The sequence below is a fragment of the Pongo abelii genome, chromosome 8, assembly GCF_028885655.2.
Source record: "Pongo abelii isolate AG06213 chromosome 8, NHGRI_mPonAbe1-v2.0_pri, whole genome shotgun sequence".
Lineage (NCBI taxonomy): Eukaryota > Metazoa > Chordata > Mammalia > Primates > Hominidae > Pongo > Pongo abelii.
The window spans coordinates 101,258,295-101,274,672 of record NC_071993.2 but is presented as its reverse complement, the minus strand read 5'-3'; the positions used below and the strand labels follow the sequence as shown (position 1 = coordinate 101,274,672).

The following is a 16,378-nucleotide window of genomic DNA, read 5'->3' as shown; positions in this document are numbered from 1 at the left end:
AAAGTGAAATAACAAAAAAGCAGGAGGATGAAGTTGAAGTGTAAAGTTTTTATTAGTTTTCTAGTTTACTTATGCAATCAATGTTAAGTTGTCATCAGTTTAAAATAATGGGTTATAAGGTAGTATTTGCAAGCCACATGGCAACCTCAAATAAAAAAAATACGACAAATAACACAAAATAAAAAGCAAGAAATTAAATCATACCACCAAAAAAAAAAAATCACTTTCACTAAAAAAAAGACTGGAAGGAAGGAAAGAAGAGAAGACCACATAACAACCAGAAAACAAATAACAAAATGGCAAGAGTAAGTTCTTACTTACCAATAACATTGAATGTAAATGGACTAAACTCTCCAATCAAAAGAGATAGAGTAACTGAATAGATTTAAAAAAAAAAAAAAAAGACCCAATGATACGATGCCTCCAAGAAACACACTTCACCTATAAAGACATATACAGACTGAAAAGAAAGGTAGAGAAAAAGATATGCCATGCCAATGGACACCAAAAAGGAGAAAGAGTCGCTATACTTATGTCAGACATAATAGACTTCAAGACAAAAACTATAAAAAGAGACAAAGAAGGTCATTATATAATGATAAAGGGGTCAATTCAGCAAGAGGATATAACAATTGTAAATCTATATGCACCCAACACTGGAGTACCCATGTATATAAAGCAAATATTATTAGAGCTAAAGAGAAAGATGCACCTCAATACGATAATAGTCAGAGACTTCAACACACTACTCTCAGCACTCGGCATATCTTCCAGATAGAAAATCAACAAAGAAACATTGGACTTAATTTGCTCTATAGAACAAACAGACCTAATAGAATACTAACAAAATACTTCATCCAATGGCTGAATATGCATTCTTCTCCTCAGCACATGGATCATTTTCAAGGATAGACCATATGTTGCTTCCTTAGTTAAAGACAAACCAAGTTTTAAAACATTCAAAAAAATGAGATAATATCAAGCATCTTCTCCAATCACAATGGAATAAAACTAGAAATCAATAACAGGAGGAATTTTGTAAACTATACAAACACATGCAAATTAAACAATATTCTCCTGAATTACCAGTGGGTCAATGAAGGAATTAAGAAGGAAATTTAAAAATATTTTGAAACAAATGTTAATGGAAATAAAACATACCAAAACCTACGAGATACAGCAAAAGCAACACTAAAAGGAAATTTATAGCTATAGGTGCCTACATCAAAAAAGAAGAAAAACTTCAAATAAGCAACCTAACAATGCATCTTAAGGAACTAAAAAAGCTAGAGCAAACCAAATCCAAAATTAGTGAAAGAAAAGAAACCCAAAAATTAGTTGGGCATGGTGGCATGTGCCTTTAGTCCCAGCTACTCAGGAGGCTGAGGTGGGAAAATGGCCTAAGCCTAGGAGGTCAAGGCTGCAGTGAGTCATATTCATGCCAATGTACTCCAGCCTGGGTGACAAAGTGAGACCATGTTCAACAATAACAGCAAAAAAAAAAAAAAAAAAAAAAAAAAAGAAGAAAAAAGAAAAAGAGCACAAATAAATGAAATTGAAACAAAGAAAGCAATACAAAAGATCAACATAACAAAAAGTTGGTTTTTTGAAAAGAAAAACAAAATTGAGAAACCTTTAGCCAGACTAAGAAAAAAAGAAGACTCAAATAAGTAAAATCAGAGATGAAAAAGGAGACATTATAACTGATATCACACAAATTTAAAGGATCGTTTGTGGTTACTATGAGCAACTGTGTGCCGATTAATTGGAAAATCTAGAGAAAATGGATAAATTCCTAGACACGTACAACCTACCAAGATTGAACCATGAAGAAATACAAAACCTGAACAGACCAATAGCAAGTCACGATGGAACAAAACATTTAATTACAGAGTTGTAATTAAAAGCCTCCCAGTAAAGAAAAGCCCGAGACCTGATGACTTCACTGCTGAATTCTACCAAACATTTAAAGAAGAATTGAACTGACAACAATCCTACTCAAATTACTCCGAAAAATAGAGGAGGGAATTCTTATGAACTCATTCTATGATGCCAGTATTACCTTGATACCCAAACAAGACAAAGACACATTAAAAAAAAAAAAAAAAAAGGAAAACTACAGGCCAATATCCCTGAGAAACATGGATGCAAAAATCCTCAACAAAATACTAGCAAACTGAATTCAACAATACATTGAAAAGATAATTCATCATGACCAAGTGAGCCTTATCCCTGGAATGTAAGTATATTTCAATGTATGCAAATCAGTCAATGTGATACATCATCTCAACAGAAAGACAAAAACCATATAATTCCAACTGATACTGAGAAAACATTTGATAAAATTCAACATCCCTTCATAATAAAAGCCCTCAAACACTGGGGACAGAAGGAACATACCTCAAAATAATAAAAGCCATATACAACAGACCCACAGTATCATATTTAACGGGAAAAAACTGAAAGCGTTTCTTCTAAAATCTGGAACAAAACAAGGCTGCAGATTTTCACCACTGTTATTCAACATAGTACTGCAAGTCCTAGCTAGAGCAATCAGACAAGAGAAGGAAATAAAGGGTATCCAAATTGTAAAGGAAGAAATCAAATTATCCTTGCAGATGAGATAATCTTATATTTGGAAAAGTCCAAAGACTGCCAAAAAACTATTAAAAATGATAAACAAATTCAGTAAAGTTGCAGGATAAAAAATCAACAGACAAAAATCAGTAACATTTCTACATGCCAACACTGAACAATCTGAAAAATAAAAAAGTAATCCCATTTATAATAGCCACAAATAAAATTAAATACCCGGGAATTAACCAAAGAAGTAAAAGGTCTTCTTTTACTTAAAACAATAACAACTGTAAAACACTGATAAAAGAAATTGAAGAGGACACCAAAAAATGGAAAAATATTCCATGTTCATGGATTGGAAGAATCAACATTGTTAAAATGTCCATACTACCCTAAGCAATCTACAAATTCAATGCAAATCCTATCAAAATACCAATGATATTCTTCACAGATATAGAAAAAACAATCCTAAAATTTATATGCAACCAAAAAAGACCAAGAATAGCCAAAGCTATTTTGAGCAAAAAGAACAAAACTGGCCAGGCATGGTGGCTCACGCCTGTAATCCCAGCACTTTGGGAGGCTGAGGCAGGCGGATCACCTGAGGTTGGGAGTTCGAGACCACCCTGACCAACATGGAGAAACCCCGTCTCTACTAAAAATACAAAATTGGCTGGGTGTGGTGGCCTGTAATCCCAGCTGCTGGGAGGCTGAGGCAGGAGAATCGCTTGAACCCAGGAGGTGGAGGTTGCGGTGAGCTGGAGATCATGCCACTGCATTCCAGCCTGAGCAACAAGAGCAAAACTCCAACTCAAAAAAAAAAAAAAAAAAAAAGAACAAAACTGGATAAATCACATTATCTGACTTCAAATTATACTACAGAGCTACAGTAACCAAAACAGCATGGTACTGGCATAACAATAGACACATAAACCAATGGAACAGAACAGAGAACCCAGAAACAAATCCATGTATCTACTGATAATCTGTCATTTTTGACAAAGGTGCCAAAAATATACATTTGAGAAAAAACAGTCTCTTCAATAAATGATACTGGGAAAATTGGATTATCATGTGCAGAAGAATAAAACTAGACCCCTATCTCTCACCATGTACAAAAATCAAATCAAAATACATTAAAGACTTAACTCTAAGATCTCAAACTATGAAACTACCAGAAGAAAACACTGGGGAAACTCTCCAGGACACTGGACTGGGCAAAGATTTCTTGATTAATACCTCACAAGCACAGGCAGCCATAGCATAAATGAACAAATGAGATCACATCAAGTTAAAAATGTTTTGCACAGCAAGACAAACAAACAAACAAAAAAACAAAAACAAAACCAATAAACAGAATGGGAGAAAATATGTGCAAACTACCTGTCTGACAAGAGATTAATATAATAACTAGAATATATAAGGAGCTCCAGCTTATATATCCACAGGGATAAATCTAATAATCCAATTTAAAAATAGGTAAAATATTTGAATAGACATTTCTCAAAGGAAGACAAACAAATGGCAAACAGCCATATTCAAAGGTGCTCAACATCACTGATCAGAGAAATGCAAATCAAAATTACAATGAAATATCATCTCAATCCAGTTAAAATGACTTTTATCAAACAGACAGGCAATATCAAATGCTGAAGAGGACATGGGGAAAAGGGAACCTTTGTACACTGTTGGTGGTAATGGAAATTAGTACAACCACTATGGAGAACAGTTTGGAGGCTCCTAGAAAAACTAAAAATAGAGCTACCATATGATCCAGCAATCCCACTGCTAGGTATATACCCAAAAGAAAGGCAATCAGAATATCAAAGAAATATCTGTACTCCCATGTTTATTGCTGCACTATTCACAGTAGCCAAGATTTGGAAGCAATCTGTGTCCATCAACAGACGAGTGAGTAAAGAAAATGTGGTTCACGGGAGGTGGAAGCTGCAGTGAGCCAAGATCGTGCCACTGTACTCCAGCCTGGAAGACACAGTGAGATTCTGACTCAAAAAAAAAAAGAATATGTGGTTCATATAGACAATAGAGTACTATTCATCCACGAAAAGGAATGAGATCTTGTCATTTCCAACAATATGGATGGAAATGGAAATCATGATGTTAAGTAAATAGCCAGGCACAGAAAAATATCACATGTTCTCATTTATTTGTAGAGCTAAAAATTAAAACAATTGAAATCATGGAGATAGAGAGAGTAGAAACATGGTTACCTAAGGCTGGGAAGGACAGTAGTGGGGCAGGGAGAAAGTGGGGATGCTTAATAGATTTTAAAAAATAGAAAGAATGGGCCAGGCACTGTGGCTCACGCCTGTAATCCTAGCACTTTGGGAGGCTGAGGCAGGCGGATCACCTGAGGTCGGGAGTTCACAACTAGCCTGACCAACATGGAGAAACCCCATCTCTACTAAAAATACAAAATCAGCCAGACGTGGTAGTGCATGCCTATAATCCCACCTACTTGGGAGGCTGAGGCAGGAGAATTGCTTGAACCTGGGAGGCAGGGATCGCAGTAAGCCGTGATCGCGTCATTATACCCCAGCCTGGGCAATAAGAGCAAAACTCCGTCTCAAAAAAAAAACAACCCCAGAATGAATAAGACCTAGTATTTGATAGTACAACAGCGTGACTATAGTCAATAATAATGTAATTGTACATTTAAAAATAACCCTGTAGCCATAAAAAAGAACAAGATCATGTCCTTTGCGGGAACAAAAGCGGGAACCATTGATGGAGCCAGAGGCTATTATCTTCCACAAACTAATGCAGGAACAGAAAACCAAATACCACATGTTCTCACTCATAAGTGAGAGCTAAATGATGAGAACTTCTGAACACAAAGAAGGAATAAAGGACACTGGGGTCTACTTTAAGGGTGGAGGGTGGGAGGAGGGAGAGGAGCAGAAAAGATAACTATTGGATACTGGGCTTAATTCCTGGGTGATAAAATAATCTGTACAACAAACCCCCATGACATGAGTTTACCTATGTAATAAACCTTCACATGTACCCTGGAACCTAATATAAAATTTGGAAAACAAAAAGAAAAATGAGAAAATAAAAATAACTAAGAGATTATAATTGGATTGCTTATTACACAAAGAATAAATGCTCAAGGGGATGGATACCCCATTTACGACGATGTGATTATTATGCACTTGCATGCCTGTATCAAAGTATCTCATTTATCCCATAAATATATTTATCTACTACGTACCCACAAAAAATAAAAATGAAATTAAAAAAAAAAAGCCAAGATAGGCCAAAAGCTTGGCCTCTTCAGCCAGTTAGGCAAGTGGAGAATGTAATGGAAAAATTCTTGAAGGAAATTAAAAGTGCTAATCAATGAACACACAAATGATAAGAAAGCAAAACAGCCTTATTGCTGAGAAAGTGTGAGTGGTCTAGATAAAAGACCAAACCAGCCACAACATTTGCGTAAGCCAAAGCCCAGTCCACAGCAAGGCCCGAACTCTCTTTAATTCTATGAAGGGTGAGAGAGGTGAAGAAGTTACAGAAGAAAAGCTGGAATCTAGCAGAGATTAGTTAATGAAGTTTAAAGAAAAAAGCTGTTTACACACATAGAAGTACAAGATGAAGCAGCAAGTGCTGATGGGGAAGCTGCAGCAAGTTATCCAGAAGATACACTAAGATCATTGATGAAGGTGGCTACTCTAAACAACAGATTTTCAATGTAGACAAAACAGCCTTCTACTGGAAAAAGATGCCATCTAGGACTTTCTAAGCAAGAGAGAAGTCAATGCCTGCTTCAAAGGACAGGCTGACTCTCTTCTTAGGGGCTAATGTAACTGGTGACTTTAAGTTGAAGCCAATACTCATGGACCATTCTGAAAATCCTAGGGCCCTTAAGAATCATTCTAAATCTACTCTACCTGTGCTCAATAAAGCCTGGATGACAGGACATCTGTTTACAGCATGGTTAAATGAATATTTTAAGACTATTGATGAGTCCCACTGCTCAGAAAAAAAAAAAAAAGATTCCTTTCAAAGCAATACTGCTTATTAACGATGCACCTAGTTACCAAAGAGCTCTGATGGAGATGTACAAAAACATGAATGTTGTTTTCATGCCTGCCATCACAACATTAATTCTGAAGCCTGTGGATCAAGAAGTAATTTTGACTTTCAAGTCTTTTTTTTTTTTTTTTGAGACAAGGTCTGGCTCTGTTGCCCAGGCTGGAGTGCAATGACGTGATCATGGCTCACTACAACCTCTGCCTCTCAGACTCAAGCAATCCTCCCACCTCAGCCTCCCAAGTAGCTGGGAATACAGTAGTGCGCCACCACACTTGGCTAATTTTTTATATATATATATTTTTTTTTTTTTTTTTTTTTTTTTTGTAGAGACAAGGTTTTGCTGTGTTGCCCAGGCTGGTCTTGAACTCCTGGGCTCAAGCAATTCACTTACCTCGGCCTCCCAAAGTGACAGGATTACAGGCATGAGCCACTGAGCCTAGCCTCAACTCTTATTACCAAAGAAATACATTTTGTAAGGTTGTAGCTGCCATAGATCGTGATTCTTCTACTGGTTCTGGGCAATGAGGGTTTATATATATATTTTTTTATATATATAGGCAGAAGCAAGTATGAATATAAAGAGAAGGGAAACAAGACCCAAATAAAAATGTAACAAATGAAAAATACAATTTCTAAAATGAAAAACACACAAGATAGAGTGATGGGACTGACAGCAGAGTATACACTGCAGAAGAAAAAAATTCAGTGAACTTGAAAATATAATAGAAAAACTACACAAAATGAAATACACAGAGAAAAAGACCAAAAAAAAAGGGAGGGATGGAGAGAGTGAGGGCATCTAAATGAGCTATGGGACATGGACACTATCAAACAACATACATTTATGGCATCTCAGAAGAAATGGGGGTGGGGGCAGAACAAAAAAACAGAGAAGAAACAAAGGCTAAACTTTTTCTAAAGTTTATAGAAAACTATAAATGCAAATGCAAAGATACATTAGGCCTAACAAACCCCAAAGAGAAGGAATATGAAGAAAACAATAAGCATATCATAATCAAATTGAGGAATATCAGAGATAGAAAAATTCTTAAAAGCACTCAAAAGAAAAAAAATTCACTGCCAACAGACTAGTATTAATACAATAAGAAATGTTAAAAGAATCTTCTTCAGGCAGAAGAAAAATGATACCACATGGGAATTTGCAGTAGTAAAGAGAGCACTGGTAGTCCACGGTGTGTGACCTGGCAACAGAGATTAGCAAAATATCCCCACTGGATACTCCTAACCAACCACTAATAAGAAGCAAGAAGCTGGGTGACTATGTACATGTTACTTTTGAACATATTTGGAAAACTAAAAAATAGTTTAGTTTTTAGTTTTAGATTGGCTGGTTGCTCCTAATGTCATTAGACAAAGTGGAAAAAGAAAAGGATGAACTCAGAGATTTGAATTCCCACCTTAAAGGACCACATAAATGACTAAAAGCTTCTATGCACCTTGAGGACCCTCATCTCCTGTAGTAGCAGGTTGCAACTGCTGAAAATCAAATACAGAATCTCATTCTGTGACTGGCTGAACTACAACAAATTTGAACTCCCAGCCTCGCAAGGTGTCTCCTGTTAAAGTGAGGGCACTGTTTGGGAAATAATGGGATCCTGAAAGTTGAGATAGGGATACATGGGAAGACCTTGATGAAGCTGGGGACACTGAGCCTTTAAACTCTGTTGAATTTTCTTTGCCAGTGGAAGAGGCCTCTCTACACCATCTGAAGGTGATCAACCCTGCATTGCCTAAGGAAATGGTAATGGCCTTCCCTGAGGCAGTTGCCCTGCAAGACAATGATGTTTCTCCTCAGGACCTACCCTTACTACCCTTTTGCTTCTAGGCCTATAACTAAACTCAGGACTCAGCAGGCTCCTAAAGGTGAGTTACAAAGTGAGACCCATGAGGAGGCATAATATACTCCAAAAGAGTTTTAAAATTTATACACACAGAAATTTGGGGAACAAGTATGGGAATGGACACTAAGAGTATAAGATAATGGTGGAAAGAACAAGGACTGATGTAAGATAAAGTTGGATCAGGACACATTTATATGGGTCCACTAAGCAGAGATGCTGTACTTAATTGCTACAGCCCAGAGAATTAGAAACGGGCTCTAATAGTTTAGTTGGTTGATTGGCTAAAACTTGAACCAAAAGGTGGCCCACAGTGAGTGAGGTGGAAATGTCAGACCTGCTTTGGTTTAACGTAGAGGAAGGAATTCAAAGGCTTAGGGAGATGGGAAGGTCAGAACAGGTTTGTCATTTAAAACCCACTCACCTATACAGGGATGGTCCAGAAAACATACTTGTCGCTTTTAAAAATTTATTTTTAATTTAAAAAAAATTTGCATGGAGACAGCAGCTCCCTATGTTGCCCAGACTGGTCTCAAATTTCTGGGCTCAAATGATCCTCCCACCTTGGCCTCCCAAAGTGCTAGGATTACACTCATGAGCCATTGTACCCCACAGATGACATATTTTTCTTTTTATTTTTTTGAGATGGAGTCTCGCTCTGTCGCCCAGGCTGGAGTGCAGTGGCGCCAACTCAGCTCACTGCAAGCTCCGCCTCCCGGGTTCACGCCATTCTCCTGCCTCAGCCTCCCAAGTAGCTGGGACTACAAGTGCCCGCCACCACGCCCAGCTAATTTTTTGTATTTTTAGTAGAGATGGGGTTTCACTGTGTTAGCCAGGATGGTCTCGATCTCCTGACCTCGTGATCCGCGCGCCTCGGCCTCCCAAAGTGCTGGGATTACAGGCACAGATGACATATTTTTCACTGCAATTGTGAGAAATGAAATTGTGATGGAAGCCCCAGCATCCTTGAAGAATTCTGTGATCACTTTTTTGCAGGCCAGACCTTCCAGTGGGAACTGCGGTCACTGAACTGGGAAACCTAAATGCAAAGGGAATAACTGAATCCTGGGGTGGCAGGGACCAAGTGGCAGCACTCAACCATCAAAGCAAGGCGAGCAGAATTACCATAATGAACAGCAGAGTCAAAGCCGCAATCAGAATAGTATGACTTGCACAGACCTGTTGTGTTGGCTAGTTGATATGTGATTGTGTTGATATGGTGTTGCTAGAAGTGAAAAAAAGAAGCCTACTACATTCTTACTTGATCTATATAAGCAGAAAAGTGCTAGGTCAAGAGAACAAAAGTCTATCCTGAATCATGAAGACTAATGGCTCCTCCACCACTCCCCAGACTTGAGCCAGTTTACAGACCCAGAATCCTTTGAATGCAGAAGATGATGGGTCCCCTTGAGAGGACTCCAGTACACTATCAAAAATTTATACTATTAATCTTTCTCCCAGCCTTCCCCAAAGGGGCTTACAGCCTTTTACCAGGGTAACTATTCATTAGGTAAAAGAAAACAATCAGATCGTTCAGGGACTACTGGATATCGGCTCTGATCTGACACTAATTGCAAGAGACCCAAAATGTTACCATAGTCCAGAGTCAAAGTAGAGGTATGTAGAGGTCAGGCAATTAGTGGAGTTTTAGCTCAAGTCTTTCTTACTGTGGGCCCAGTGGGTCCCCAAGCCCATTCTGCGGTTAGCATAAGGTCAGCATGAAAATGAAGTTTTTTCTGAATATGGTGAAAGATATCAACCCTTGTCTTTGATGCATGGAGCCACCATACCAGCACTGAACTACTTAATTTGGGCTACTTACATACTTAAATTCTTGCATATTTAGGCTACTATTTGGGGAGTCTCTTATGTATAGCTGAATGTAATTGCTTAATCATATACCAATAAATCAATGATGGTGCTCTAAAGGTCAAGAGCCATCACAAACTCCAACCACATTTAAAATCCATGGAGTTTAGTCTTCACATCCAGATCCGTTGAATCTTATAATTCCTAGTATTGCCTACACATACTAACTGCCTTAAATCTTGCAAATCGATTCTGTCCAAAGCTGCTTTCTACCTACGTCATAGGACCAACTATTAACTCCAAAATCCTAGCCTTAAGTTACTCTTATTTCCTTTTACAAGCTATTCTGCTTGCCTCTCTGGATTTCTGCAAAAGAATACTGGATTTAACTGTTCCTAAATTTCAGCAAAAGTACTTCCTAGAATTACAAAGAATTGTGAAGATAAAAGCAATGATGGATTCCATATAGTTCCATATAAAATAATTACAACATCCCTTTTCATTATGTTAATACTTAAAAAAAACTTCATTTACTGTAAAGAAAATAAGACCACAGGAAAAAAATAGAAGCTAAATATAAATCTAGTTTTCAGGTAAATAGTGATACTGGACTCTGGATAATATTATTTTTTTCTTTTGCTTCTACATCCCAGAGCAATACACACCTTTCTGGAATTATTAATCTTTTGAACCTATATTCCCTTCTTTTGCTTTTCTAGTCCTTTCAACAACCTTGCAATGAATTCCTCTACTAAAGTTCCTCTGTTTGAAATTACTACATTGATTTGTTTTTCTGACTGGACTCTGAGCCCTTAAGACACAGAAAATTGCTTGATTGATAGCTGTATTTCATTTACCTTTAGAAATTTTCATTTTATCATTGGAGAAACAGCTTAATTGAAATCACATTTCCAGTTTTTTTTTGAGACAGAGTCTCGCTTTGTCACCAGGCTGGAGTGCAGTGGCACAATCTCCGCTCACTGCAACCTCCACCTCCCGGGTTCAAGCGATTCTCCTGCCTCAGCCTCCTGAGCAGCTGGGACTACAGGTGCACGCCACCATGCCCAGCTAATTTTCATATTTTAGTAGAGATGGGGTTTCACCATGTTGGCCAGGATGGTCTCGATCTTTTGACCTCATGATCTGCCCCCGCCTCCGCCTCCCAAAGTGCTGGGATTACAGGCATGGGCCACCACACCTGGCCTACATTTCCAGTTTAACTACAAATCCCACCTTTAAGATGTCTAACCACCTACTGGCTTCCACCAAATAGGCTTGATCCTTCTCTTCACATAAGATGAAATGCTGCTGGTGTGAAGCTTAATCCCTTTTACAATTGCAATCTCTGTCATCTTATTTTATTTTTTTTGAGACAGGGTCTCACTCTGTCACCCAGGCTGGAGTGCAGTGGCACAATCACAGCTCACTGTAACCTCAAACTCCTGGGCTCAAGAAATCCTCCCAAGTAGGCTAGGACTACAGGTATGTGCCACCACACCCTGGCTTATTTTTGGTAGAGACAGGGTCTCACTCTTTTGCACAGGCTGGTCTTGAACTCCTGGCCTCAAGTGATCCTCCTGCTTCAGCCTCCCAAAGTGCTGGGATTATAGATGTGAGCCACCATGCCTAGCTCCTCTGTTTCTTTTCTACAAGTCATGGCAAATGATTTGCTGGGCACAGTTTAGGAGATCTAGTCTTCTGTTTAATAAGGTGAAATTTGCAGATCTAAATAGACCTCTTCTCTGCACAACCTCACATCCCACATCTAGACCTCCCACATGGTCTAGACCCCACTGCTCACCTCCTGCTGTGCAGCCCAGTTCCTAACCAGAATCAGTCTGTGGCCTGGGGTTTGGGGAACCCTGCTGTAGAATAATTTCTATCTTCTTCCAGATGCCACCTCATAGTCGAAGTAGTGGCATTACCAGTAGATAAGACACAAAAGCAGAACAGGCCTCTTGAACCTGCCTGCATCCATAAACAGAAGAAACCTAAGATTACTCAGATCTCTGTTCTAGCTTCTTGGGCTATAACTAGATAGATGTTAGCTGGCCCAAGTCTGCTAGAAGAGTATTCTGAGGGAGATAAAGTACAAAGTTCCACTTTAGTACTCAGGTTGTACCCAGGTATTCCCATGTACAGTTTTCTTCCCCTCATCTGGTTTTATGCTCAATAAAATTTAAGGTTTCATTCTCTTCTGTTCTCCATTATCTATTTTTCAATTGGTTGAAGTAGAAGAAGAAGAAATAAGTGATTAAACACCCTCATACTCCAATACCACGAAGATACTTTGTTGGTTTGTTTTAGTTACATAAATATAAGTCATACAAATAACTTCCCCCCACCAAAAAGGCCCCTTCAAATTTAAAAAGGTGAACAAAATTGTTAATTAACCACAGCATCTCAGTGTTGAGTAGAACACTAGAGACCAAATTCAGTCTCTATATTACAGAGGAGCAAACACACAGAAACAGAATAAAAGCTATAACATATATTACAATTAATATAACTATAGATAGTTCAAGAGAGTGAAAATAAAAGTACTTTTTTCAGCTGTTTATATATTTTTGTACACTGAGTTCTTTTCACAATGTTATTGTACCTACCATATTATTTCAAGCCAATTCCATTGAACATTATTTCAAGGAATTGTTTGTGTGTGACAAGAAAGGTACAAGAGAAGTAGATACAACGGAAGGCTGAAGAAATCACCAAAGACTTGATAGAAAAGATAAAGCCTAATCCTTAAGGATTGAGTAAGTAAGAAGTAGAAATAAGATAAAGGCCTTCCAAGAGCGGGGAATAACATGAGCAAAGGCATGGAGGCAGAACCTAAAGAGGCAGATATGATATAAAATAGAGTATGGTGTAAAGAAAGATTTGTCCCCAACACTGTCTAGAACAGAACTTTTTGAGTGATATTTTCATAAACGCTTTCTGGGAAGAAATTAACATTCCCGTTAAAAAGTATAATCCATTTCGGATAAATTTTATCAAGCTTAAGCAAGCTCTTCTGGGAACTTATCTACGTACTCAGCTGACAGCTGCAAAGTCTAAAGATCTTTAACAACTTATTCTTTTCTTGTTTATCTAACCACTCTTATTTTCCTATAAATGTCTCCACCAAGAAAGGAATCTTTGAATTGGCCTGGTTCATTTTCATCCCTGGCAGCAAGTCTGAAATAAAATTTCACATGCTCTCATAACTAAGTTTCTAAGACGCTTTTTTTAAACAACGAAAAGATGATTATAAACATATTCATCAAATCCTAAAAGAGGAGCATTGAGGACCACAATTCTTTAGTATGAGGGAATGTAACCAGAATAAAATAATAATGTACTTAATAAGTCCGGCTTTTTTTCTCTTGCAATGTCCAAAAAATATTCTACACTCTTCTATTTGGCTCCAGACTCTTTTATTATGTTCATCAGGAAAATGGGTAGAAAAAGGTCCAGATCAGGAAAATGGCAAGAAAGGCTAGGAAGTTTTACATTAAAAAAAAAAAAAAAAAAGAGAGAGAGAGAAAGAATTCTTTAGCCAGGTGTGGTGGTGTGCGCATGTAGTCCTAGCTACTCGGGAGGCTGAAGTGGCAGGATTGTCTGAGGCCAGGAGTTCGAGGCTGCAGTAAGCTATGATTGTGCCACTGCACTCCAGCCTGGATGTCAGAGCAAGACTCTGCCTCTACAAATTAAATTAAATTAAAAAGAAAGAGACGGACAGAGAGACAATTCTAGTAAAAGAAAAAGAATTGATCCAGAGAACCCAAGGAGGAGAAAAAGAGCGAAGAACCAAGTGGTCTTGCTTTAGGATGTGTTTTGTTTAATAATAAATCAGACAATGTTCTGATGTACAGCAGGAAAAGAACAATTTAAGATGCTTTGCTGAGCATTAAGAATGTATTCTTAGGCTGGGCATGGTGGCTAACACCTGTAATCCCAGCACTTTGGGAGGCTGAGATGGGTGGACCACTTGAGGTCCAGAATTCAAGACCAGCCTGGCCAACATGGCGAAACCCTGTCTCTACTAAAAATGCACACAAAAAAATTAGCCAGGTATGTTGGTGCATGCCTGTAATCCCAGCTACTCAGGAGGCTGTGCCAAGAGAATGGTTTGAACCCAGGAGGCGGAAGCCGTAGCAAGCTGAGATCGCACCATTGCACTCCAGCCTGGGTGAATGAGCAAAACTCTGTCTCAAAAATAAAAAATTAAAAATAAATAAAATAAAACAAACAAACAAACATAAATAAATAAATAAGAAATGTATTCTTAATAATAATAGTAGGCTCCCAGCCAGGTCAGCTCACTCCTCTCTTGGGAGTGTACTCTTACTTCCTTAATAAAACTTTTGCTTACCTAAGTAGTTACATAGTACAAAAGGCAAAGACAAGCACATCTTAAATACATACTAAATGTCAAGAAAGGAAAAATAACTGCCCTATCATGTTAAGATGGAGGAGCAGAAAGTTGAAATAGAAACAGAAATAAAGAGCCAATACTTTATTATGTTTCGTATATTAACTCACAGAGACCTCTAGAAAATATGCGTAAGTCTTAGACAACAACAATATACTCTCTACTAGGGCCAGCAGTGCATGCCTACAATCCTGGAAGGGGAGAGTGAGGCAGGAGGATCACTTGAGTTTGAGAACAGCCTGGGCAACATAGCAAGACCCTGTCTCTAAACAAACAAAAAACCCAAGAAAAATATATTCTCCCCAAATAGTTTTAGGATAGACAACAGGGATTAAATTTTGTAAAAATTAAATCCTTTCTCAATATCTTTCTCGCTATCTTTTAAAATAGTTAACAAAATTAAATTTAACTTTAAAATATAAACAATGTTACTGATTATCACTAAAATACTTACGATGGTCGATCCTCAAGAATCAAGGCAGTGGTAGAAAGCGGCTCAAATTCAAAATTCTTGCGTCTTGAAGACTGAGGTGGTGGTTTACAGGTCCTCCCTGTTCGTGCTTCATATTCCTAGAGTAAATTAAAACATACCTTATGCAGAAACTGCTCCAGCATAATTTGTATTATTAAATCTGTATCATTAAAAATATTATGCTATAATGAGGGACACATACAATTCAAAAAATAATTTGGTAAAAATATCAAGCAGACAAAAAATAAAAGTTTTTTGTTTTGGAGGTGGAGGGGAGCTGGGAGCAGTGGCTCATGCCTATAATTCCAGCACTTGGGAGGCCGAGGTGGCAGGATTACTTGAGCTCACGAGTTCAAGACCAGCCTGGGCAAGGGTCAACACCTCACCTCTACTAAAAACAAAACATTAAAAAAGTTGTTTTTTTTTGTTTTCCTGAAGCAACCTAAACTATAAATATATATTACATACAAAGTATCAAAATGTAAGAGAAGGAAAGACAGAAATACACTAGATTAATTAAAGTTTTAGGGAGACATTCTTAATTGCCTTCTATGATATCAGCTATCCAGGCCATCTTTGAATAATCTACAAGTAGATAAGCCTACTTCCTAAACCTTCAGTTAGATCAGTGATTAAAATGTTGAGACAAGATATAGATAATGTCACTGTATTGCTCTGAAGATCCCTCTCAAGGGTGACATTCAACCTCTAATGAAATGATAGTTTTGGATTTCAGTCTACTATTACAAACACATCTACTTACTCTAAATTTAAACAACACTTTGCTAACACATCTTATTCAAAAATATAGCCACAGACTGTCAAACATTTCACTAAAATTAAGAAACTTTCTATAGTATTCTTCTAATTCATCCAACCTGATAATTCTAATTAAAATAAATTAATTTAATATAATATATGGTAAACACATTTAAATTTCTCCATTCAAGTATTCTTCCATAAATGTTCCCAAACTTCTGAAATTTATTTATAGAAATTTGCCAAAGATCAATACCAAATTTACCAGCTTGCAAGTTTCAGTACCCACATTTTTTCCTTTCTAAAAAATCAAGCTAGCATCTGATCATCTCCAGGCACTAGTTATATTTTTCATTACATTCTCAAATATTACTCAATGATTTCATGAACTATGCAAGTCCACTGGTGGCTAGAGAAGACACTGATTTATAT

At 37.6% G+C, this 16,378-nt stretch overlaps 1 protein-coding gene across 3 annotated transcripts in view; it reads right to left on the bottom strand.

The window, feature by feature from the left end:
• TBC1D12 (TBC1 domain family member 12) overlaps positions 1-16,378 on the bottom strand; it is a 136,696-nt gene that overhangs the window by 47,271 nt on the left and 73,047 nt on the right. For all 3 annotated transcript variants that reach the window (XM_054522672.2, XM_009245643.4, XM_054522673.2), the window contains exon 3: positions 15,170-15,285. In XM_054522672.2, the coding sequence (XP_054378647.2) occupies positions 15,170-15,285 (116 nt within the window). The remainder of the gene's footprint in view (positions 1-15,169; positions 15,286-16,378) is intronic.